Raw genomic sequence first — 27,776 nt, forward strand, 5'->3', positions numbered from 1 at the left:
AATTTTGTCTCCAATAAACACCAAAATTATCTCCTGTACCCAGGCTTAAGATATCCCTTAGGGTCAAAGTGAACCACAGCCAATTGACATAGGTGCACTTTAACTTTTTTTTTTTTGCTACTCAGCAGCTAAAGACTTGGTTAAAGGATTCAGCACCACGTGAATAACCCACTTGTGCACCACAGGAAAAGTGTTGTACAGATCAGAATTTAGTAATGTCTGATATTCAATACATACCTTGTATACGTCAGCTGATCTTTACACTGATAAATATATTCTCTATGGTTCCTTCAGAATAGCTAAACTCAGTTATGTTGGTTATTCTCATCTCTTTTTGGACAAGTTTCTTCTCTAATTCTGTCTTCTATGATGTAAAATACACTGTTCTTCTCTGATTAAATGAATCTTTTTCTCCATAATACGTTAATAACATTTTACATCTTAACAATTCTGCAGCACAGAGTGGCTCCAGATGCCTATTATCAACTAAACCAAGTATCTGATTGGTTTAGAGGTTTCAAAAACATCCAATGTCTACACAGGTTAATTCACGCAGAGCTGAATTTTTCTGTCTCAATTCAGAAGTAGATGAGTATGAGCCACTTACAGTCCAAAGATATACAATTAGTAACAAGCAGTATGCAGATTATATACATCTAGAACTTGCCATATACAAACTTGTTCAGGACATTCACAGATAAAGAGGTACCTGAAGCTGTCAACAACTTTAGTAACTTCAGATCTGTTTCTGGCAAATAACGCAAGGGAAAAAAAAAAAGATCTTATTTCCTGAGTAGCAACAGATAGGCTGAAATCAAGTTACTGTATGTCTTTGTATCATTTAATCAATGAAAAGCATGCAATTTTTCAGGACAACCTTTTAAAAGCTATTCATGGACTTCTATCCAAAAAAGTATACATGAGCAGATAATTATGACATATCAGTGTTTGTTAGGATGGATGAGCATTTGCAAAATAATGAAAAAAGAACATCAACATTCTACAAATAAATAACAATAAAATACTACACATAACAAACAGTGTGCACCAACCTGTTTCCAGTCCAAAAATTTTATTTAAATATGCACTATAAATTACATATATTTAACTTATCTGAATGTACTATTCTGAAAAAAAAAAAAAAAAAAGCATATCACAGTTCTATAAGCCTATGAACAGCTACTTTCTGAATAAGAATTGTGTGTGTTTTTTTTTTTTTTTTTCTGTATTAGTCCTGTATCAACTGAATATTTACACATATAACCTGAGGCATAAGTAAGTCTTACCTCAGGGAATGGTAGCTTTGTACTCAAACAGAGAAACACTTAAATGTCTTAATGAAGCTGTGTCAACATGAAAGGGTATTTCAACACATTCAGAACTTAAACTATATTTATATTTAAAATACTTTTCTAATTATATTTGTAAAAGATAGATGTACTCCTTTTCATAATGGGATGGTGGGATGTAGGGAACAAGGCTGGATGGAACAGCCTGGTGGCTGCAAGCATTTCACACAGCTCAGTATTGTGTAATACACTACACGTTACACATGGTGCTAAATTACAGGAAAAAGAAAGGAAGAGAACCTAATTATTTCTAAATTCCTGCTTGTCTTAACAAAATGTGTGTCATCACCTTGGGTAGCTAGATCTCTACAGTAACAGATGGATAATGACTGATAAATAATATATAATAATTAATAACAAAGATAAGCAAATTATTATACAGCCAGTCCATGGGTGTTATCTTCCCCCAGTGAGACTGCAAAGTAGTTTTTGATAAACTGGCATTTACCTTGGACTAAAAGGACACACAAGAAATTATAGCACAAGACCTAACACATGGTAAATTCACAGGCCAATTTACAACTCTACATACCCTACACTTACACACATTTCACTACTATCACGGACTGCTTTTTCTTTTCTTTTCTTTTCTTTTCTTTTCTTTTCTTTTCTTTTCTTTTCTTTTCTTTTCTTTTCTTTTCTTTTCTTTTCTTTTCTTTTCTTTTCTTTTCTTTTCTTTTCTTTTCTTTTCTTTTCTTTTCCATGAATAATACAATTATTTATATCAGTAATACCAACTAAATCATCTGAATGTAATCAACCAATAGGATATACAATTATTGACCCACGTTTCCAGATCCATAGCAGAAGTTTTCCTAGAACAAACTAAACTAATATAGTTCAATCCAGCAAAATTCTGAGGCCTCAATAGCATTGCCTCTAACAAGAGTTAAAGCCAAATCTTGTAAAGTTTCTTTATTATTAAAATTAATGAAGTTAAAGGATTCAGCCAAACATTGTTATGTATGATGTTTTCAAAAACTGCACATAATTCAGGATGCTCTGGTTCTTGTTTTCTGACCTTTGTAGGCTGTTCTCCAGCTCTTTCAAGCTGATCTCATGGCGCTTTTCATTCTAAAGAAAAAAAGTAACACAACACAGTTTAGAAATAAAATACAAACCAAAATATTAATGTAATAGAATTACTACCTACATTTTATAAGCCTTAGTTACTCAAACTTCTCAGGGGCTCTGAAAACATAAGGTCCTCAAAAGGGCCTCAAGACATAGAAGATTTATGTTCAATCAGAACCAAAATGAACATATTTAAATAGGTTTATAATCCAAAAAAAAAAAAAAAAAAAAAAGGCCTGGCAGTGTAGAAACTAAATTTGTGTCATAAGTGATTCCTAGCATGTTAACTCTATTATTGACTTAAGACTCGATAAAGCTGATTTTTCAAGGAAACATTAGTTACTGATCTCTGTTGTAACATGATTTTTGTTGCCTATGGTCCTTTATTTTAAAAAATAAAGCAAAAAAATGAACAAGAATTAAAAGACTAACTGCAGCACTACCTGCTCATTAGACCCATACCCGATGTACAGCTGAGATTGTTATATTTACACATATGTTACATGTATTCAGGAGTTTCCTTTTACACCTATTACAGGTTTCAGATGCTAGTTGGTTAAAATAAGTTTTTAAAAAGTAATTATATTGAAACCTTCCAATTTAAATTCAGCTCTAGAAAAATAAACTATCTAGAATGATTAACTGAAAATAGTTACCTTTATAATCCTATTTTGTTTCCAGTTTCATTACAACAAGGTGAATAGAATCATTATTTTCTATAATGCATTGCTGGTTATACATGTATGTAAATGTAGTTATAAAACAAACAAAAAAACATGTATGTTCTGAATTAAGTTACAACAGTTCTTCTCAGACAAATACCTTTTGCATTTGTTTTTAACTGTAAAATGGAAACCATTTGAAAATCTTTTATTTTCACACAGAACGATCAGCAGGAGTATTCTGGCAAGTGACCTTTTTATTATCTAGGATCGGTGATTATTATCTATCTTCTTATTATCTAGGATTGGTGATTCTGAGAGTTTCTTTACCTCCAGTCATTGGTGTGAGCACTTAAAATTGAATAAGAAGCAAATAATGATTCAGAATTTAGAAATTGAAATATGCTGGTATTTTCATTCAAATTAGCAAATATATTAGCAAATAGCTTGAAGTAGAGCCATGTGCTAGAGATCCAATTTTGGATCCAATTTTTGCAGAGAGAAATAAATTGGGATCCAATCTCAAGTACACTCAGACATCAGAAAAGGAATAACAGTGTACGTAACAGTAACTCTGTCTTGTAAGTGCTGGCATTGACCCTTTCCATATTGTTTCTTTTCCTTGTACCCTGGTATTATATTAAAGATGACCAGAACAGTTCTATGATAATAAAGGTACACACTATGCTGTACATTTTCAGGTTCTTTAAAATTAGGGCTCCAGGGCTTTAAAACTAGTTAAGGATTCCCAAATTACACTTGATTTCATAACAAGAATAGAAAATATAAAGTTGAAATACACTGTTTCTACACCACCATACACATACTCTACTACCAAAAACTCCTAAAATCCAAAGCAAACTGGGATCACTGAACATAGGTGATAAGGGATAGGATTCAATAAAGAGGTGTTTTTTTTTAAAATCTCTTTCAGGTGAACTACATTCTCACTGTTGTGTGTCCCCCCCTCCTTCCCCCCCCCCCCCCCCCAAAAAAAAAAAAATAAAGCTATGAATGCCTAGTCTTAATACACCTCCTTAGGGCGAGGAACTTCATTTCTTTCTTAAAATTAAAGCAAAGATATTGTGGTAATTTGCTGGCTCAATATGATTAAATTTTATACCCCAATTCAACCTGAGTGTTCTTCTGGGACGGAAAGCAAGAAAATTTTCCTAATCTTCTACTTAATTTTAGCATAGTAAGAGATTACTATGAAAAAATATATATTTGAAATAATAATTTTAAATGTCTGACTTTGTTTTAACAACACTTTTATCTTTGGGCAAATGCAGACATTAAGTTACCCTTGATGCAGATAAAAATTAAGCATATCAAACACGGAACTACATCTCTGATGCTGTATATGAATCCTGAATAGAATTTGCATTTAGGTTGGCTTAAGATTTTAGTCTTGAAAGCTTTAAGTCAGAATACATAATATTGTTTCTGAGAGTCTAGGAGTGTATCTTTTAGTATCTTTTAGTGCCTTTTTACCACCATTTATATTTATTTTAAATAGCTTTGTACTTTATTATCACTGATTGCTGGACAAATATTTAACTGTAGTAAAACTTTGGTTGAAGAAATGATATACCACTGCCAGTGTAGGGAATTCAGGTGTGGCTGTCATTTTATTAAGAGACAATGAAAAGAGATTTCTAAGATTCATTAAAACATTTTTAATGAATCTTAGAATATTCCAACCCAACACTTTTTTTGGTTTTCAGATAGTATTACCCATCCAAAATACCTATTCAGCAGAGCCACAGTTTAAGAAGATAAGTATCTGTATATCAAACACTAGGCATTTAGAAGGCTGAAACTTTGAAAAACAAAACAAAACATCTCTTCTGTTACTAATTACATTTATGTGCAACATCAGTATGCAACTGAAAGTTTTGCACAAATTCCAGTAAGATCAGATTCTTTTACCAACTCAGGGTGGAAAAAGGTACCACTACGTGGTTATGAAACTGTTATTCTATTACTCAAATCTAGTTATGCTTACTGAAGATGATTAATCTGAGAGGGAAATTAAAATTTCAGTCTTTTTTTTTTTTTATATTGGCTTCCTGGGAAAACTGGATTGCATAAGAGACGTAAACTCAATGCTATTCCAGTTATTAAGATAGGCTAAACATCTGTTGAGTTTATTAGAAATGTAAGTATACAAAGTATATTGTTAAGTTGAATTAATTTGCTGTTTCCTAAAATGCTTATCAATTCTATTAAAATAGTGGTTTTCAGTAAAAAAAACTTTATGGAAACAATGATGTCGTATGTAATTTCTTAAGTCATAAACAGTATTGTTTACTCACATGGTGAAATCTGCAGAGAAGTTGTTTTTTCTCTTCTTGCCACTCTCTCAGCTCAGATTCAAGGAGTAGTATTTTTGTCTGAAGGGGTTGTTCTGTGTATGACAGTTTTTCAAATTCTTCAGCTACCTATTATAGTACGAGATAGAACATATTTACATTTACTTGCAGTTAAAGCCCAAACCAAACTATTCTCTTGTACCTTTGCGTTAACAGCTCTATTTCCCATTCCATTACCTAACACTTCAGCTATTTCCCATGCACAGAAACTACAAAAAACCTGGGAAGTACTCTGGCTGAATTTGAATAAAGTTTCAATTTGGAAAAAAAATAAAATAATAATAATAATAATAATAATAATAATAATAATAATAATAATAATAATAATAATAATAATAATAATAATAATAATAATAATAATAATAATAATAAATATATATATACACACACACAAGTAACTAATAGTAACTAATTTGTAAGTGTACCCCAACTTGTTATTTTTTTCAGAACCAGATCTATATTCTCAGACAGTACTGAGAAATAGTATTGAGATAGTGTGTTTTTCAACATAGAATCACTGAGGTTGGAAAAGACTTCTAAGATCATCAAGTCCAACAGTCAATATGAATAAGCCGAGATGGAAATTACAACCTCATGCCTATTTTCTGATTAAACTAATATAATACACTGCAATCTAAATTCCTGCATTTCCTCTGCCATACTGTTCGCATCCTTTGTGTAAACAAAAAATCTCTACTTAAAGGGTGCAAATTCTTCCTCTAAAATTAGAGAGACTTTAGCACCAAAGTTCTTGTGGACTGCAAAATTAATTGTGGAGGGCAGAATTAAGATTCTTTTCAGAAACCTCCTGCACTCTGTGAGATTTAAGTACATGTAGTTAAAGCACTTTGATTTGTCCCAAAAATGATGGTGAAATGTTGGTTCACTGAACTTTGTCATTAATTTCAATACAATTTGTATTCCAGAAAGAAGTTGAATTGCATGATTCATATTTAAACAGCCAGAATTCCAAGTAAATTTTAACAATTATATGCAAATAATCTTTTCCCATCTTTTATTCCCTTGTTTTTAACATCATATGAAAGTAGAAAATAGTAAACAAAGCTAAGAGGTGCACTAAATCAATACCATTTTTCTCCCTTCCTCCAAAGCAGATTCCAGTTGTCTGGTTAAATCATTATACTCTGCAATTTTCTCTTCAAGCTGCAATTTACTGCACTGAAGACTCTCATCTTCTTTTTTAAGCTGATAAGCAAGTTCTTCATTTTGAAATTCTATCTTGTCTAATTTCCTTTAGGCAAAAGAGATTAATGTATTATAATTCATTACAGCAAATCAGTAAAGAAATTATTTACAGTCAGATTTTTTTTATTTTTATTTTTTAAAGAATTACCTCTTAAGATCTTCATATTTCTTCTGAATATTAAAGTTTTCTACTTCCAAGGAATGACTGTCTATGGAATTTATGTTGTCTTCCTCCTGTGAAAATGACAATTCCTTTCTAGTTGAAGAGACTTATATGCAGGATATTATAAAGTAAAGTAAACCTGCCTATTAAAATCCAGTCAAATTATTTAACTTCAATTTCAAGCACATCCTATCTTATACTCATGTAAGAACTATCATATATTTGAAACAAATAAAAATGCAGTCAAAGTAGCAGACTAAAACTTCATGTGATCACTTAAGACTGATAACCTGCTATGTAACAAAGTGAAATCCTAACAAAACCCATATGCTGCCCATGCAGCGTTGTGTATTGAGAGCTGGCCAGGTCTATCTCCTTGTGAATTTTAACTCTTAAGCTTTAAATCCCAGCAAGAATAAATTCCCTCACTCTATAGTCACAGAAACCATAAAAAAATAAATATATATACACACACACACGCACACACACAGTTACCTGTGAAGAACAGGGTAGCACTAACAAAGGATTTCAGAAAGTGGTAAATATTTATAATCAAAAAAGATAATCAAGTTCATGAAAAGAGGTATATCACTAGCAGGACATGGAAAAAAAGAAATAAGAAGCCAAACTGTTTTACCCCTACCCATCATCCAGATTGACAGATTTTTGTTTTCTTTTAAATCCCATAACAGTAGCAGTGGGATTTTTGCTCCTGCTATCAACCATCAGCTTCAGATCAGCAGTAAATGGCCATATCATCATTCTGCTGGCACCGCAATATAACACAACCTCCATCATTCACTGGACTGCCTCAAGCAGTTCCATTCACTAACTTGAGCTAACCTGGCTGAATTTGCTGACATTAATTATATAGGCTGCTCTACTAGCAGATTGGGGGTAGAAGAAACCTTCAGCATAGGGGTAGTAAGTTGATTATCTTAAAAATATAATTTATGGCTATTTCTCTGTATGAATATTGTCTGGTTTATAAATGAGTCATTAAAAACAAAATGAATGTGGTATTAAATTACTCCACAAGATACAGATAATACTTAGATTTGACCATTTATTTCCAGGGAAGAATCCTGAAAGATTTCTCATAACTATGCAAAAGGTTCAAGAATATACTTATTTAGAAAATAGAAAATCTGAAAGTAAAGACAAGTAAGTAGGATTTCTTGTCACATACTGAACCCATATAAGTACTTCTGGCAACAGTTTCTGAGCTTTTGATTTATGAAGCAAACAAAGGAAACAGCTTAACAGGCACATGCACTAATAGAGGGGGGAAAAAGTATTCCAGAGACTTTCACATTTTTTTGATTTATCTTTAAAAAATCGCTGTGTTCTAGGCACCTGAACCTGTAGCTCCCTAGGATTTTTGCCTATCTGTGCACTGATCCTTTCCTAGTACATAAGCTTTTCTTGAAATCCTTGCAGCTTTTCCTCAGCTGTATTCAGTATGTCACAAACATGTCCTAAATCCTTTAACTCAGCCTCTGTTTTGTCCTTCACCTGCATAATATCACAGTAAAAAATCTTAAGCGTGAAACCATAAATTAAGCGTTATAAAACATAATAGCTTTCCATGCAAGTAGTAAATCTGAAATTCTACACAGGTTGCATAATGTCATCTATTTTATAAAAACCCAACAAAGTTACAAGTTCATGACTGGGGAAATTTCTGTCTCTGACTACATGTCATTAAAGACTCTGTAACACTGATAATGAACATTTACAAAATTATGCAAGTGTTAGCAGCTGATCATGCAACACCTAAATTTTTATTTTATTTTTATCATAATATATGTTGGAAGATGGCACGCAAACATACTAAACAGCTTATAGGAAAAATTCTGGCCATACAAGTATTGCAGTGTTTGAAAAGCAGGCAACAACTAGTGCCATCTAAAGCTGCGTACAATGCTGCACAAATATTATTTATGGGATCAGAAAATATTTTTCTCCATTCTACAGCTGAATCATGGAAAAATAAAGTTAGTATGAAATAGAATGAACATTAGAGATGCTCCTCTGTGAGGACTAATTCAATTCTCTAAAACCATGTCGATGCAAGACTTGTCCCTGCCCCAACTTTATTGCTTGAAAAGAAAATGTATTGTGATAAACAGTGGAACTCAGGAAAGTGATTTTCCTACCATGTGTTCCAGCATTCAGCTCCACCTGCTGAAAAAAATTAAATCTCATCTCTGTATGGGTTCTCTTTTAACTACTATTTAAAATGAAGTTATTCCCTACACAACTTTCACAGATGTTCTGTCATGAGATCTAGTTTTTAAATCAACAAAATTGTATTTTTAACAGTGAAAAAATGAATTCTAAAATAGCAGCCCAAGCCTATAGTCATTTGTCTAAGAACCTTTTCCTACTTGTTTGCAATTGTACATGTATAATATGCAAAAAACATCCACTCGCAAGTAACAGTCAGTACAACATTCAATGCATTTAAGTACAATTTTGTAGATGGAAAAAGGAAGACAGCCAGTACCTTGATACTACTACAGTAAGTGGATCGCTAACATATGAAGGATCAAAGTCCTGCACAATTGTTTGGGAGCATGCTGTAATACTCCAAAACTTACCTCATCTCTCTCTAAACATTTGTTTTCTGTTATTCTTTTGTTTTTATTTAGGACTGTTTCATATCTGGATTTCAATCCTTCTACTTCCATTTATAATTTTTGTACCAACAACACAATATATTTATACCCATATATTTTATTATTTTTTAAATCCAGAAAAGATAGGATTATTTGTATTGCTTCTGTCATTCCTATATTACAACAGCATTATAACCACCATGACAACAAATGTTTTGTTACAAATAAAAGCTTTATAATTTCCTCAAAACTACTTATAGATTTAAATCCTATATTTTAATGTTTCAATATGCTAGTCACCTGAATTTTACACTGTTCAGCAAGGTTTTCCTGTAACTTTGCCTTTTCTTGCAGATCTAACATCTCATTTTCAAAAGAACTGGTACTGTTTTCCAATGTAACAAGGGAAACCTTGATTAAAACATGGAAAAAAGCATTACAGTGCTGTTAAAATAACACAATATACAATATGATATTACTATAAAGTGACCTGCAGACATTAAAAGGAGTGGCAACTATTTATCCCATCAAACAAAAACATTAGTCCACAGTTCTTTTATCAGCTTTAAGACTATTTACTTGGGAACATAAATACACTATAGAATCTGGAAACTTAAATTGAAATTAGTAATCAAGGTGAACTTAATTCTTATGTTTGCAAAACCTTATTTTTAATTTAAAGAAAATTTCTAGGTAAACAATTTTGTAGCTATTGACAGTAAAATAAATGGCATCCTGGTTAAACAGGATGATTAGAAAATCCTGTTCCTAACTTGATATCTACTATCCAGTAGATAAATTTTAAATGCCTCATTTCACTTGCTCTAAAAGAATGGGTGGCAAAATTATTCTACAAGTGTGGTATCTCTAGACAGAAGGGCAGAAGGGCAAAAGTGAACTAATATGTGTTGTTTTTTGTGTTTTGTTTTTTTTTTTTTTTAATATATCAGAAATACAGAGCCATTCCTCAGTAATTTACAACCATCTCACCTTTAATTTTTCATTTTCAAGATAAATCTTTTCATTTTCAGAGTTAACAGGATTTAGCTTTCCAAGAATTTCCTCATTAGAGTTTCTTCTGTATTCCTTTTTTCTTGTCAGGTCTTCCAAAAGGCTTGTGACCTGCCTTGTTAGATAGGCAAGAACTTCTGCATAAGATATTTCCAAAATTCTCACTATGCAAATTAAACTTAAAGATAAATTAAAGATAAACTTAAAGATAAATTAAACTTAAGATACATTTCTTTATTGTTTTTATTTATTACAAGAAAACAGGAAAAAAAAAAAAAGAGAAAAGGAAAATGGAAAATATGTTTAAATGTCTTAAAGATCTTAAGAAAGCAGTATCTGTTGAAATAAGTTATTTTCCAAAAGAGATGCGATCCATCAAGGAAGTGGACGTATGGCATATTCTGTATGTACATTGACTGGATAGTTTGAATAAGATTGGACAGTTTTGCCTTGCTTTTCCAAGGCAGAGTAAGCTGTTCAAATGTGTATTTGAGAGGAACCATCCACTAGTGTCGTGAGACGTTAATGCAACCAGAACAATTTTGCTACTCCTTTGTCCAGAGCAGAAACTGGAAGCCTAAGTAAGAAGCTTCTATGCTGCAGCAGATGCAAGGGTTGATTCAAGCTGTTGAATCAGTTATTAAATGATTCTGACGAAGCAGAATAGTAGTCACTAGCAAACTCAGACTGTTAGCAAGAATGCCAGAGAAATAACATATTCCTTACTTCCACAGGAGAATTAATTTTAAAAAAGTAATAATTCTAGTTGCATTTCACATTTGTTCTAGTTTCCTAGTATAAAACTCTGCTCAAAAATTTACAATATCGACACATGAACTTGCTTACATTATCAACACTAATACACAACTAAATATCAAGTTTACAGAAACTATAAAATCAACAATCAACAGTTTAACTTACTTCTTAAGGTCTTCTGTTTGAATTTCTAACATTGTCTTTTCTTCTACTATTCTATCATGCTGATTTTTCCAGACATCAGAAGCTGAGAGTATTTCAGACAACTTGACTTCCTACATGAATCACATACCATGTAACAGAAGGGTGTCATAAAGAATGCCACCTCATTCTACAAAAACCACAAGAGCTATTTAATATAAGCTGGCACTACTGGAACTCCCTAGTACAGAACAACATTAATTTTGTCTTTTTGTCTCAAAACAAACAAAAAACCCTATCCCCATTTAAAGTTGCTTTCAAGGCAGAGAGATAGTTAAACACCGGTGCTGTATATCAACTTCAGAATATACCAGCATTTAAGATTAAAGTATTTCCTTAAAACAAAAATATTTCTCCAATACATCCCTACTATATATAAATTACATTAGTAACAAAATAAAATTCTGCCAAAACATTTAAAGAATTTAAAAAACAATAGCATGATAAGAAATGCAATGTTATATAAAGTCCTTGAGAGAAGTATGGATCATTAACCAACACATGTTATCTTGAAAGTATGTCTTCTATGGGCAAAGAAAACAATAGTATGACTGCAAAACATCACAAGTTTAGGAGTTAGACAAATGCCACTCCTCAGTACTACTACTATTACTGTCTTCTCACAGAGATCAAAGAAAACAAAAAAACTATAACCATCTCCAGGTATACTAACTGGAAAAATACATCTTTAATACTGACGTATCCAGAATGATGGCAACGCACACAAGAGTATGAAAACACATGCTTATTTGGAAATCCAAATAGGTCAATAAAGATCTCAGCACAGTTTTGATCCACTTAGCCTTTTTGAAAAATTACATGCAGTACAGATATAAGGGACACGGAAGAATCCAAGGAACAATATGGATTAAGGAAGTTGTGTTTGGATTTTGAAAAAGTCCAGAGCAAGCAGCTTAGAAATAGAAAGCTAACTATCCCTATGGGATGCCCTAAACTGATAAAGATTTCAACCCCCAATTGAACTGCCAGCTACTGTACCATACTTCTGAGAATAGTCAGTGCATCTCCACAAAGGTCTAACAGAAAGATCAGAAAAAGTGTAATTGAAGCTGATCAGACTCCTCTCATTTACTACAGTTTGGAGCATACAACCTCATGGCTTAAGACATTCACTAATTTTTTTATCAAAGAAAGGCTGTGAATACACTAATAGTTTGCAGGTCACTTATAGCAAATTTTTCCTTAACTGAAGAACAAAAAATAAGAGATGCAAACATAGCATGAACAACCAACTTTCCCATTTTCCAAAGGTAAAAGTCTCCCAAATCTTCAGTTTAAAAGAACACAGTGCAACATTACTCACAGTATAGTCACTTACATGTTCTCTTATTCTGGAGGTTAAGTTTTTCACAGTTTCTTCAAAATGCGCAGCTTTTCGTTTCTGGGATGTGATTGCTTTTCTCAGACCAGTCTTCTCTTGCTCACTTGTTTCCCTTAAGGCTAATATCTGATGCTTGTATTCTCCAACTTGAAGATTGTACTCTGCTATTTTCTTTTCTAGAGTCTGCAGCATAATTAAACATCATATCTTTTCAAATTCTGTACCTTACAAATCAGCTTGTGAGATATCATAATGAGGAACATCAACTGAAATATTGATCTGTTTCCATTAATGTCTCTGTATCTTGTAGTTGACACAAGGAGCTAGCCAAGGTGTGTACAGAAGTAGGCAAGAGAAAATACATGTTGGGAATCTCATTACGAAGATGAGCAAGAGAAAAGGTTGAGGAGGAATAGAAACAGAAACAAACAGGAGTAGTGGGACAGACACCAATCTAACCATTGGCTGTGCTCTTGGCAATGAATGTAAAATTTCAATGTAGATGATGTGGCACAGCCACTGAACCCATTTATTGGATGGAAAATAAATGTGGTTATGTCATTCTTTTAATTCTATAAAGACTATCACCTTAATAATGTGATACATACTGATGTGCTAGCAGTCAGTGCTCTGAACCTAAAGTCAGCATGTTCATAACTAGGACTGGAGGTAAGTAACACTGCATATGAAATTTGAAAACAAAAGTTAAGATCTTGAATCTTGAATTTGTGTTTTTTGTTTGTTTGTTTGTTTTTGTTTGTTTGTTTTGTTTTGTTTAATTTTTGTTTGTTTCTTTTGTTGTTCCTTCTGTTTTAAATCAAGCTAGGAAAAGCCAAGGTCTATGATATGTTCTATTATTAGATGGCAATATACTATTTTCTTGCAAGATCTCTGACTTTTCCCCCATGCATATAATGGCACCACTCTATTAATGAAACAAAATTGCATAGTAAGTAATTTTTTTAAAAAAATCTAGCATTTTATATGTGATGAAGACTATCAAAGACAGTTTCAACATATAATTAAAACTGGCTATGACAAAGCTTAAACTAATGTAGGACATCACACATTGTATGGACAAATTGTGACTCTCATTTCCCCTTGTTTGATTTCACAGCCTTCATGTATTTTTCATCCATTTAATTACATTATCAAATACACATGATTCAACTGAGATTAAATCTGGGTTCTACAACTATAATGATATAATCCTTTCTATTGTTGTTAATGTTTCTGACTAACCAGAAATGTCTCATGAACACAGTTTACTAATCCCATCTGATCTGGGAAACTGACCTCTCTAACTTCCTGACATCTATATTTTTCATCTACATATAAGCTTTCTATTTAAATATGAATAGAAAAGGAGACCAAACATTAAAACACTGTATGATGACATACAACAGAAGTCATATTGGACTCTGCTTCAAGAATCTCAGACACATTATTTTTAAGTCACTATAATTTACCGAAAATATAAACAAGCTAGCAGTAGACAATTAGTTTCATAAAGACACATGCAAGTTCCATTCATATTACTTATTATTCTTCTGGCAATGTCAGTAGCCTACCAGTGTAATTTTTTCCCCTCAAGTCATTGATAAACAACCCAATTGTAAGAATGGTTAGAAACATGCATTTAACATCTAATATTTAACTTGTGATCTACTTGAATGAGACCACAGTGACACACCATTTACCTAGGAACTATGCTACTTTGCCAGCCTTATTCATGACACTATTTACCAATTGCTATAATGTGCACATAATATGCACAGGAGAGAATATCTCTCAGTAAAGGTGCTGCTAACAGCCCCAAAACTTACCCACAATCAACGCAAAATCTATGTAACTTGCAACGTGAAAGATGGCCTCAGCTTACTTGGACTTAACAAGATAAAAGTACAACTTCTAAAAATTAAATGATTAAAAAAAAAAAAAAAAAAAAGGATATTCAGGAAATGTTTTTCAAATATAGGTGCTTAGAGTGTATTTAATAAACAAACACATGACCTGTGGGAAAAATGACTTCAACAAACAGCAAATAAACATTCTATATACAGGCTTCCTTAAAGCTGATAAAAGCAAACAACTGTTATCCCCCGTTATAACCGCAGGGGGTCACAATCACACTAAAAATAGGTGTTTTGAGTATTTTTCAGTGGCTGAGGTAAATTTAAAGGGAGAATTAATTTCATAAGCAGTCCCAAACTCTTGTCTAGATGCTAACAAGATGATCACCCGCTAGCAACCGACTTCAGCACTTTTTGAAAAACAAACAAATGAAACCTTTACATAAGGATCTAAAGAAAATACAGTTATATATCAAGTTCATTATTCAAGGATCATTTAAGGAAAATATTGTAATTTTAATAACTACACTAGGCAGAACAAGAAAGCAATTTTTATTCAGAGGAAAATACGAGGTACTTATATAGACATAAATGTAAGTGGCTTTTTTTTTTTTAATTTCCATTGAGTTGCTATAGGTTCATTAACCAGCTCAAATGATACAACTTGTATGGGGGTGCATACTATTAAAAAAAAAACTTGTTTCCAAAACAGTATATTATTAATTTACAAGCTTTTCTCATTTATACCTACATTTTTTGCAAGCTTCAAATACTAAAATTAGAGACTGCTTATAACTCCAGCCCCTGGCACGTGAACTTTCCCTTACCTAACTTTTCCACTAACTGCTGTAAATACCTAAATCTTCCTTTTGCTTGTTTTAATTTTTATCTTGAAAAAAGCAGAAAACATTTTATCTATCTTAAACAAAATGAGATTAGACCCAAACATTTTTCTCTTAGTCAGCATTAAGAGCTTTATTGAGTCTTCCACAGTTTATAGAAAGAAACAGGTGTGTTTCGCACCTGTGTTTCATCTTAAACAGCTTACAAAAACAGACTCATTCTGAGGACTTGTCTCTTTCTTTCTATTTATTATATGGACACTGCTTCAGGATAGATATCATTCTCTCAGATAATAAAATTAGGAGAGTGTAAATACTTTTATGTGTGCTTAACTTTTCTTTAGTGGAGTGGTTTTTTTATTTTCTCAATGTGGACAAGTTGAGAAAATAAGAAAAAAAAGTAAATTCGCAATTAAAATAATACAATCAGACAGACTGTGCAAAATATAAATGTTCTTTTTTGTTGTTGTTGTTTCAAAATTTTCTTTTACCAAGGGTTTATTTCAAATGATACCAGAAATAAATAAAAAAATATATTTGATTTGATAATATATCAATGTATATTAAAAAAAAAAAGTTGAAATCAAAGCAATACCTAAAAAAGATATAACTCTCAGTTGTGATTTAAACTCTGACTATAGTAGGGCTCTCTTAATTTACATATAAACTTAAACACAAGTAAAAATATGTTACCTGTATTTTCAGTTTTAATTCCTCATTTTCCACTCCTTTTCTTTGAATCTGACACTGCAGGTGAGCTTCTACTGTGCTTGCCGATCCTGACATGCGGTCTTCTTTCAGTACATTGATCTAATAAAGAGAAATAAACACAACTGAAAAGGAACAAGGGGATAGCATAGATAGATAATCTTTTATACTTTCAGATACTGGGCCCCCCAAACTGTTCAGTATCAGGCAGAGTTCTAGTCAGGGCATGGTATGCTGTGTAGACTCCATCTATGCTGAGGTTTGCTGTCATTATGATCTTCAGAATTTTTATAGGACTTTCTTAGAAGTAAACAACCCTATTCAGCATTTATTCTCTTAAGCAAAAGGATGTTTCTATGAAAACATGGTGCTTCACTTTCAGATAAATAAAAGGACATGCCAGCATCTTTGCCAAGTGAGGAAGTATTGTTCACTTGGCACGATGTGGTATGGGACATCCCTTTGATCTGTATGTTTTATTTGCAATCACTCCATTTCCTTTTTTTTTTTTTTTTTGCTAAGAAATGCTTAAGCCTGTATCCAATTGAATACATTTAACCTTTATTATACTATATAGCTAATTTTGGAAGCAAGGGATGGATACTAAACAAAAACAAACAAACAAACCTCCTAGGGTGTTCTGTTGCTTTTGAGGCAATATATTACAATGAAGCAATAATGTGCAGGCAGTCCTAGTGGATTGGAACTCCAAGTTGTGTTTAGGGAACCTAGAACCTGCAGAATGCTTTCTCCAAGTCTGCATAAGGCTAGTGGGGAAAATTGTGTTGAGAAAATGCTGAGTTCTGCGAGGTAATTCTCTTGGTTGAGAGAAAAAAAATAATGGAGAAAAGCCATGGATTTCAATAAACCCTAAGGAGCTACAAAAATCAAAGTACACCTTAAAGATTTAACTGGGACTACTCTATAATTCTGGGCCACCCTGCACTACATACATGTTAAGTGCAATTCAGGTATAAGAGTACTGTAAAACAGATTGCTAAACTGTGTATAAACCACACTGATCTTGAAATTGTTATCATATCCTTGTATTGTCCATAGACAATTCTTTTAATCTTGTTTCTCCACCTTCCTTTGCCTGGTTCAGAGAAGCAATGAGGTCTTTCCAGCCTTTGATGGTATCAGATCTGCTGTCTACACCACCCTTCCTTATTTGTTGAGTCCCAAAGGGCCATGGATACTAACTGTGAAAGTATCAGTTTAGTTTATTCTGTATTACTTCACTGTAAAAGTTTGTTCCAGAATTTCTGCAAAGGAGAAGCCACAAAGGGGTCCAAAGCCATTAGTCTGGATTTATGACCCTCCAGGAACTGCGGTGCAATAGTGTTAAGGATAATCTATACTCTTAAATAGGTGTGGATACGGTCTTGAAGATTTGAATATATGTTCATATAGAAATGCCTTTCAGATTTCCTTTTTAATAATCTTTTGAAATAATTGCTCTTATCAAAACTTTAAATTTGTAAATAAAAATTTAGTACATTGGAAGAAAACATTTATTTCAAAATAATTGGTCACTCACTTTTTTAAACTGAAGCATGAATGAAAGTTCTTTGACACGTTTCTCCCTTTCAAGTATTTTTTTCCTGAGATTCTTCATGGGGAAAAAAATAACAAAAATTACTTTTCTATTTCTACACAAAAATGCAGCAGTAATGTACACTGATAAGTATTTCAGTTGTAAAAATAACTGAGATTCCATTTTGTGATGATACACCACAAATACCTCAACTATGTACCTGAAAACATCTGATGAAGTTTAATATTTACTCTGACTGTATAGATCATAATAGGCACTAGGTTGATTAATTTCACTAAGATTTATTTTGAAACATTTGCCACAATTTCCTCCAAATCAATTTGTTCTTAATATTTTCTTGTTTTATTGCTACACAGAGAAAAAACGTTGCTTAAAAACAAACATACAAAAACCAACACAATAGGCAGTAAGAAAAGTGATGGGGGGAGAAGAGGAGGGCAAGAGAAGCAAAGATGAATAGACAGAGCAGAAATTTAGGCTTCTGTCCAAAGATCTTAGAAAACAAAAAGCTAATACAACATAACCGTAGGCCTAATAAGCATTTGTGAACAAAATCCAACTAACACATTTTTTGAGTGGAGACCTCTTTTATTTTAGCTCTTAGGTCAGTATTTATCAGATTGCCTGATCAAATAAAGAACAGCTTTAAAATATAAAAGATTGTGGTTTTTTAGTATTTTATTACTGGTTGGGTTGCTTGGAAATCATGGACTCTCAGCCGCATTTCTGGTTATTCACTGTTTAACTTTGGACAAATTACATAGGGTATCTTGAGGGTTTCAGGTGATCAGATTGCAGACTACTCCTGAAAGTGGCAGTTCTGCTATTCTCTTTTCCCAAGCTACACAGGGCTACCTTTACCATGGGAAAAACTCAAGTGAAAGGTCGGGAATGCAGCTGGGAGCATAACAAGTAAAATTAACACTCTTGACAGCAGTGGAGTTTGATTTCCACAGGCAGACTGTAAAATTGCAGGATCACAGCCTTCAGTGCTTTAAATTTCCTCATCTGTTACATTAGGCTAACACTTTATTCTAGTCTTAGCAAGAAAATATTAGTGTTCTTAAGCAGGACACCTAGAGTGACATATCTCTTTGCATTCTCTCTTCAGAATTTGGATATGCTTAATCCTTTCATTAAAAAATTGGAAGTTACTTATGGAAGCATTAGTTTCCATAAGTAGTCCACCTCCATCCCCCCAAAAAAGGTAATAATAAATACCTTTTTTTTTTTCATTCATGAAAAATTTTGTCTGAATTAAATATTTGAATTTTAGGGTTCTTGTTATTAGTATATTTCTTAATGTTGGTAAATGACAATAAAGGAAATGGAATCAGGGGGGTTTAAATGCTTCTTCCTTTTGCTTCAAAGCTGTGTTACTCAATCGTCACGGCTACGTAGGTACCGTCAATTTGTATCAGAACCAATTTATAAAGTGTTTTTTTTGTTTGTTTGTTTTGTTTTTTTGGTGGGAGCAAGAAAGAAAAAAGTTAAAGTTCACTATTTTACCTGCCTATTCATGTCAGAAGAAAAGACAAGTTGAAAGACTATTGCATGAAGCGGAGCCAGTATGTAATCTTATGGCAGTATTTATTTCATTTGCAGTAACTGTAATGATTACTCTGAATCTACTCTACATAAAAAAAAAATAATAAAAAATAAAAAATAAAAAAAAGACAATGTGCAACGCATTCAACCCTGTAACAGAAGGAATACTAAAATGCACTGCATATCCTAAAATATGCAATAATATAGTGGTAGTTGTTCAGTGTTGCTAATTAATAGTCTGTATCAGTATAGTTCCTAAGTCCATCTTGCCACTTTAACACAAAATTGGATGATACTACAACATAACCATTTCTAGGTGTACAAAGTAGAACAGAAAAAGGCAGAAATTTCAATTTACTTACAGCATTTCGGATTTCATTTTCACTTAACTTCTGTATCAAAGTGTGAATATTTTTGCTGCTTAACTGTAAGATGAAAGCAGGAAATATTAACAAATTACTTCAGATTATAAATGATTCTGCATTTTTCAATGGCTTTGAATTTCCTACACATAATTTGATATGTTTTTATTTTAGTGAGAAGGAGTCTAAATACTTTAAATATTTAAATCTTATTTGAATGCGTGGTCGAATAGTAAAAGCAGATAAGCAAACCATAATATTTTAAAGACTAACATTACATGTTAAAGGCTTCTAGGAACTTCATTTAGGTATGAGAATGTGAAAATTGAAAAGGAAAACAAAGGCTGGGAAATCACAAAAAACAACCTATGTTAACTATTACTAAAAATCCGAAAGAATTAGTTATAACATTGTCAATTAAATGTTTACTTTAAAGTATCAGTTTTGGAGGGGGGCTAACTTTCAATCTGAAAACAAACAAACAAAACCACATAAATAATCTGGTGGGATTTTCATATTGTAAATCATGAACATTTTAATTTCACCGGTGAGGGGATGAACCTACTGTCTCCAAGAAAAAAACAGTGAGTCAGCATCTTATGCAATCAAACCTAAACTCTGAACAACAATAAAATAATAATCAGCACCATGGAATGTCCTGGAACATGGATGTAGCAGCTATTTAATTATTAGCCACAGCACAGTGACAATCAAATTAAGTTAAGCTTGGCATTCTAGTACCTGCTGTGCTAGCTCTGTAAACTGTATTGTGCAGGAACTACCTGTGCCCAACAAGCTCCTGCATCCTACCTGCCCAGTCACCTGAGTAAGAATCTGTGTCTTTAATCTTTCTGCATTCCCACTATTTTAAAGCATTTCCCTTTGTCTCCATAGTCCAGGTATTCAGAACCTGTCTTGCACATGATCTCTGGCTCCCACAGGTTTGATTACTTGAGATAATCTTACATGGTCATGTTCTCTTGTTTGAAGTGAAAGCCATAACAATCTTTTTGCGGTTTTGAGTGTTTCTAATTCCTCTACCAGGAAATCCTCTTGTGTACCAGTAATTGTCATCTCTGATACAGAACGTTTACAAACCTATTAAAACATCATAAACAAGAAGATATTATAGATGATTTACAGTATTTCCTCAAACATATATTATTAATATTCAAATTTGGCTTTAAAATACAGTCACTAAAAATTAATAAATGTTTGCAACTACACAGTAAACTAAAAGAAAAAATGCTACCTCAGTAGTGTTTAAACTGTGTATGAGGCATACAGATTCATCTTCCAACCTAACAGAAATATGGTATGCTTATCAACTTTATTTTTTCTTTCTGATAAATGTTCCAGATCTCACTTTAAAGGAGTAAATCCAGTCAGACTAGCTACAAGGAAAACAAAACAAAAACAAGTGGAAACTTTGTCATCAAAAGCTTTACTGGAAACCCATGCAAAGGAGTCATCCTATCCTTATCTGCACATAATTATACAGAATGTTTCATGTTAATGTTCTTGGGAAAAGTTCAAATGGAACTCTGGGATGACAGTTTAAAGAGAGAAATTACTTAAAAAATTTGAAAAAAAAATCCCCACTATAGTCAGGCTGTATTAATTTGTGAATGTAAGAAAAAAAAATGCAGGATTTTAAAGAATATCTGTAAAGAAGGTTTTTTACTGCATGCAAAATCAACAACATAAAGATAACAAATGCATTTATCTTAATTAGTGAGCAAATAGTATCTCTCTTGTAAAAGAACTAGCAATGCTTGTAACATTCACCACCCATTTATGGCCCTCCAGGTTCAGGTTATACCTAACACAGGTTAAAATTGGAAAACTCACACCTCTCTGTGCTCTTTTGAGAAGTCTTTCATATGGCCTCTGTAAATGTGGCAAGCATTTCATAGATTAAAAACTTAAGCTTTTCTAAATTAATAATTCTACAGACATTGATAGAGATGAGATTAAAACAATAATTTATTTTGAATGCGGCATTTAGAATGCATACAAACTTTTGACTAAAATATACTCACATTTTCTATTCTACTAATAACATCTTTAAAAGTTGGCACGAAGTCCTCTGCTGAATTAATTTCCATGTCTATTTTAAAAACCTCCTGTAAAGCACCATTTTCACAAGGGGCATTTTCCTTCTGCCTGACCACATGCAAAATAATAAATGCAAATTGACTTATCTTAATAAGTAAGTAAATAAGCAAGACACATAAGTCTAGTTCATACAGAATTCTACAACTGATTTTTTTTAACATGCATAGTAAAGTTGATATGGTATGCACCTCATACTTTGGCTTCTCTACATCACTGTTTTCAAATACATATTTGAAATTATTTACTTTGTACTTACTACTCAAAAGAGCATTTGCCCCCTGCTGACAGATATTTTATGTTAAAGGTGAAAAATTCAAAATAAAGTATCTTGCACTGAAATCATATATTAGAAAATTCTAATAAAATACCCTCCTAACAGTGACCGGTTTATGGTTTTCATTCATTTGCAGTATTGTAATATTTCAACTGAAAATGCAGTGCCTCTGTAACCAAAAAAAATTAAATTAGTCTTTCTTCAGAAGGGCCTAATGTATCGGGTTTATGTGGTAGGGCCTGGTAGCAGAGGTTGGTTGCAGGAGTGACTTCTGTGAGCAGAGCCCAGCAGCTGCCCCATGTCAGATCAGAGCCAGCTCCAAAAGGGATCCGCTGCTGGCCATAATTGAATCGAGGGGTGACACTGGTTGGGCATCTGAGAGCAAATTCAAGAAAAGGGAAGGGGAAAAAAACAACAACAACAAAAAAAACCCTGCTATGCAGCAGCAGCTGGTAGAGAGGAGTAAGAACCAGCCCTGCAGCCCCCAAGGTCAGTGCAGAAGGACAGGAGGTGCTCCAGGCACGCAGCAGCAGTTCCCCTGTGACCTGTGGAGAGGCCCCAGCTGGAGCAGGCTGTCCCCCTGCAGCCCATGGAGAAGATCTCCACACTGCAGCCTGTGCAGGAGCCCCCGGTGGAGTAGGGGATCTGGGGGGAGCTGCTGCCCATGAAGAACCCACGTTGGAACAGTTTGCTCCTGACAGATTGACCCCATGGTAAGGACCCATACTGGAGCAGTTCTTGAAGGCCTGCTGCCTGTGGGCAGCCCATGTGGGCTCAGTTCAGGAAGGATGGCATCCCATGGGAGGGACATGGAGCTGGGGCAGAGAGGGACCGTGAAGAAGCAGCAGAGAGGAAGCATTAGGGACTGACTGCAGCCCTCATTTCCCCGCACCACTTTGGGGGAGGATGTAGAAGAGGGTGGATTGGTGGAGAGGTGTTTTTACTTTGCTTTTAGTTTCTAACTGTTCTAATCTGCTAGTGATAGGTAATGAATTATATTAATCTCCCTATGCTGAGTCTGTTTTGCTCGTGATGATCTCCCCATCCTTTTCTCAACCCTGGAGCCCACTCCATTGTATTTTCTCCCCCTTCTCCTTCAAGGAGGGGGTGTGAGAGAGCAGCTGTAGTGGAGTTTAGCTGCCCATCAGGATAACACCACCACACCTACACAAAAAAAAGAATATCCTTACACCAATCTATGCCAGCTCTCTATTTAGGCCTTCACAGGCCAATACTTACAGACCTAATGTACTCATAAGCTTCAAATGCTTAAGTAGCTTATAAATACGTTCCTTATATCTTAACATTTTACCATTTATCTTTGCCTGAAGCACACCTTCTTGATGCATTTTCATTCAAGCTTTGTTGTATGTGATTTTTTCGTGACCTTTTTTTAAGCAGCGGTGACAGTTCTGTAATCTTGATCCAGTATTTATCAGGACATGGACCCCAACTCTGCTTCCAAATTTCCTCCTGTGTAGGCTCTGCAAGCTTATAAACAATGCACTCAGTTAGTTTAATCCATTCCTGACTATGATGCATCAGAATTGCTACCACAGAGTAAGTAAATTGTAAACATGAATGGTCATTTTATGACCCCAGAGTAATTAGTCAGAAAATTAAAGGGAATTTTTCAGTAGACTTCCAAGAACTGGGAGTGACTGGTCCTGAATTAATAATACCATTTTCCATTACTTCCATGGTTGTCTTTCTAACAGTTTGTCTATTCAACTACTTCCTCTGTAATGATCAATAAAAAGCCTCATGCTGTAGCCTTGCAGCTAGCTCTCTGAAAACCTAAAGATCAAAAATAATATATTTAAAATTAAAAAATATATATATTCAGAATAAATAGCCATCTGTTATCCTGCAAGAAGAAAAGGTTATGACTTATGAAGGAGAACTAAGAAAGTCAGCAATGAAAGGTCACGTTTAGCCCTTTGAATTCCTTCCAACTTTGCAGGAACTACTTTTGTGCATGGGACATAACAAAACAACAACAACAACAACAACAAAACTTTTTCAAGTATGTCTAACAAAGAAAATGATAAGATTAAGTGTTAAAGACCTGCATAAGAAAATTATATTTGCATTGGCACTGTGTCTTACACATATTCTTACCTGGTGTTCAAGACGGTCATACTCTTTGCTGAGATCAGTAAAGTATTTTCCACTTTGGATGGCATTTTTAGTTCTATAATAATCGTCTTTATACAACTGAATCAGTGAACAGAGTTTTCCTGCTTCTCCAGATGTAATTGGCAGCACACACATTTTTCCCTGAAATATATTCATAATCATGTACTGTTTAGTATCACTGCCTATTAGAACACTCACCTTCCCAGTTCAAGGCATATCAACATAAAACAAGTCAGCTCTTCAGGCAAATTATTTAAAAGGAGTTTTAAAGATCAAAGAAATCTCACTTTCATTTATTGTTTTCAATAAGCGTACAATCCTGTGATACCATAGGATGTACCCTCAAACTGACAACTTGCAAAACACACCTTACCTGTGAGGCAAAGGTAAACTCAGTGAAAGCAGAGATATTATGTCACAGCAGAGATCAGCCAATTTTGAGGCAGAAATAGCTTTTCTCCTTTCCCAGTTTGGAAAAGCTCCTGGCTTGTAGCTGTACAGGAAAATGATGCTGCCCACACCATTGTAAGTCCAAGTCAAAGTATCAGGGCCTACAGGCAAACAAAACCTTCTGCCCTACTTCCTTGTCAAGCACCAGGAACTTCCCTTCATCTGTGCTGCACGAATTACCGATTATGTTTCACAAGTGGATCGCCTTTCCTTCTCTGTACTATGCCAGATAAATCCCCTCCTAAAGGATTCATCAGAATTAAGTTTATATTCTTCCATATGTATCTTCTTAGGAACATACTTGAGTGTAACAATATTGGGGGAGACTCCTAACTAAAAAAATCCCTTCCTCACAAAATCAGGATGTAGGCTGTTCTGCTTCCAGCTCTTGCTGTAAAGCAAATAACTATACTCCAATAGTTAAACTGTATTTTAAAAAATGCATACTTACATTTCTTGTTTTATTATGTGCTTACATTCCCTGGCAGAGCTCCATCTGTGTCACACAATCCAGGTCTCTACCTTTTTGTAAGTTATATAACCAAAAACAAGTTGTTGAATTTAATAGCTTCCAGTGAAAACAGCTTATTGGAAAAATAATTATAGATTTTTTTATCCTAGCTCATCTGTGTTTGCAGAAAAAAACAATAAGATTTTTGCACAGTTTCAGTGAGCCATTTTTGCGTTCCCCACTCTCACCCATTTTCTGAAATATCCCCTACTTCCACCTGGAATTTGGTACAGAATTTTTTTTAAAGTTTTGAAGCTCGGTAACAAAGCAAATATAAAAGAAAAAAATAAAAATCAAGCTTAACAGGAACAGAATGAACTTGCCTCGTTAACATCAGCAAGAAAAAACTTTTCCTGAAGCTCAGAGTCCAAGAAAAGCGCAGCGCAGGTAGGTGCAGGTAGAGCAGAGGCTGCCTGAGGTGCTGATGACATGTTGGAGTGCTGGGGAGCAAGTCTGGGCGTCCTGACACCTGCTGCCGGTGTTCATCCGTCACTAGCTGAATTTGGGTATCCCTGGTCAGTCGCACTAGAAAATACCGTGTGAATACCTCCTGCACTGCAAGGAAGAAGCAGTCTCATGGGAGATGTAAGGCAATTAACGCATGAGAAAGCTCGGCACCCGCAGCCCCGTGTCCCCGGCCCCGATCCCCTCACCAGCACTGGGGTGCCCGCGGCTGCTGCCCTCCGGTGGGCTGCGTGTCCCCCGGCCCCCTCCCGTGGGCAGCGCCCCCTCAGCCCCCTGCAGCGCCGCCGCGGCCCGCTTGGGGCTGTTGCCACGGCAACGGGCGGCGCGGCCTGCCCAGGGCGGGCGCCCCGGCCGCGAGAGCAAATGGGGTTTAAGCATTAACTTCTTCTGAACAGCTACAAAAACTTCCGTATATACATAAATTAAAAAAAAAAAAAAAAAAAAATCAAAGGCTATATTTCATCCTTTGTAATGCTAGGAGAGATGAAACCACGCCATTATTCATTATGGATTGGCTGCCTGTTTATACCTGTGTCGCGGGGGGTTTGGGGCTTTGCGTGTGTAAAGCCTAATGTTTTGTTCTTTACAGGAACCTTAGCTTTGAACTGTGAATTAATCACCTCCATTGTAGCTTTGCTTTGGCAAAGCAGTTTGTTAGCTCTGGCCATGATGTCTCATATTCATCTTAGACAGATTTGTAATTTTAGCTTCTCAGAACTTTCCAAGATAATTTTATTTTTAAAGCAATACAGTGTTGCAGTTATCTAAAATTGAGGTGACTGCTTATGTAATAAATATTATGGTCAAGGCTAATTACACTGATAATTGACATCAGACTGTGTACCTCATGAACAAAGAAGTACAAGTTTCAGTCCTGAAAGCTGCGTTTAGATGACCCTGTTGCACAATCCACAGAGTGGAAGATAATTAAAGGAAATATAACACACAATTCAGCTATCACATAATTGAAAGTCTTAATAAAAGAGGTAAAAAGAGGTATTCTAGAGAGAGGCTTCTTCAAATACTACAGAAACTCTGCTGAGTGTACCAGCTCATGACTTTATCTGCTTTAAAGGTATAACAGAACTTTTCATTTCTGTGCCAGAAATTCAAGACTCCAAAGTCTGTCTTTGTTCATTGTTAAATTTTGGCAATAGCTTCTTATCACAAAAAGTCTCTATTTTCACTTCTTAGTCATGGAATTGGCTGCTTTATAACTGCATATAATGTGTTTGCAATGCTGTGCTGGTGCTGCTACATCTTTATATTTCAGAGAAAGAGCTATCAACCTTTAAAAATAAATTAGGCTACTGCTAATATTTTAATGTGGGGAGAGAACCAGGAAGAGGGAAAAAAAAAATACAAATAACAAGGCTTATCCAGGAGAATGAGAAGTTATTGAAGAAAGAAATGTACTTTCAGTTCCCCAGTCTTCATGGATTAATCAGTGCATTCATGACCAGGACTAATCTGTCATTTGCAAAAATACACTGCAAAATGTATGGAAACATTACTCAAGTTTCCATGTTCATATCAATAAACAGGACTGTAATAGTTCCCAAGTCCATAGTTAGCACCCATGGGACCATAAATTGGCAATAAACAGTAATCAAATAACCTTATCATCGAGTAACCTGCATAGCCATGCACTCTCTGATTCAAACGGAAGGTTTTGCTAACATTTCTGGAGAGAAAATACAAAACGAAGCTGTTATCCTGCATAATTCCTCCACTGCACCATCAGTGGGTAGATTTTTTTTCTCTTGATAAGCTGCTGCCCTGATTATGAAACCATTCCTTCCCCACCCTTTTTATCCAACACGAGGTCTAAGACCGACCTTCTCTCCAAAAGGAAGAACTTGCCCTTCCTTTCTCTAGTCCAATCTTTAGACACTCACTGTCTTACACAGCAATATTTGTCCAGAAGAGATTACAACATTTCTTCCTGCTCTCTTCTGCAAAATAGGTGTGGTGGTTTTTGCTACTTTCCTCGCATGCCTGTCAATATTCCCCACTCCCCGATGTGTCATGCCAGCTTCTCCAACATGTCAGCAGGGAAGTCCTTCACTTGGCAGTGCACAGGGTCATCGGCATCAGGGAGAGCTACCCATTGGGGTTATGATGCTTCAGGGTCCCAGTCAAGGACCCTTGTCTCTTTACATAAAAGACTTGGCAGAAGCAGTAGGTC

At 34.5% G+C, this 27,776-nt stretch overlaps 1 protein-coding gene across 1 annotated transcript; it reads right to left on the minus strand.

Annotated features, from left to right (window-relative positions):
• Positions 1 to 2,294: 2,294 nt before the first annotated feature.
• Positions 2,295 to 24,297, minus strand: ODF2L (outer dense fiber of sperm tails 2 like; the record flags this gene model as incomplete). The annotated part of the gene is given in 15 exon segments (XM_084291163.1): positions 2,295 to 2,423; positions 5,404 to 5,529; positions 6,550 to 6,712; positions 6,815 to 6,922; positions 8,244 to 8,344; positions 9,433 to 9,522; positions 9,526 to 9,537; positions 9,751 to 9,861; positions 10,441 to 10,576; positions 11,383 to 11,492; positions 12,758 to 12,943; positions 16,149 to 16,265; positions 17,704 to 17,769; positions 19,632 to 19,694; positions 24,145 to 24,297. Coding segments are annotated over 15 exon segments (1,671 nt in total).
• Positions 24,298 to 27,776: the final 3,479 nt, after the last annotated feature.

This window comes from Netta rufina, assembly GCF_964035555.1.
Source record: "Netta rufina genome assembly, chromosome: 8".
In the NCBI taxonomy this organism is placed as follows: Eukaryota; Metazoa; Chordata; class Aves; order Anseriformes; family Anatidae; genus Netta; species Netta rufina.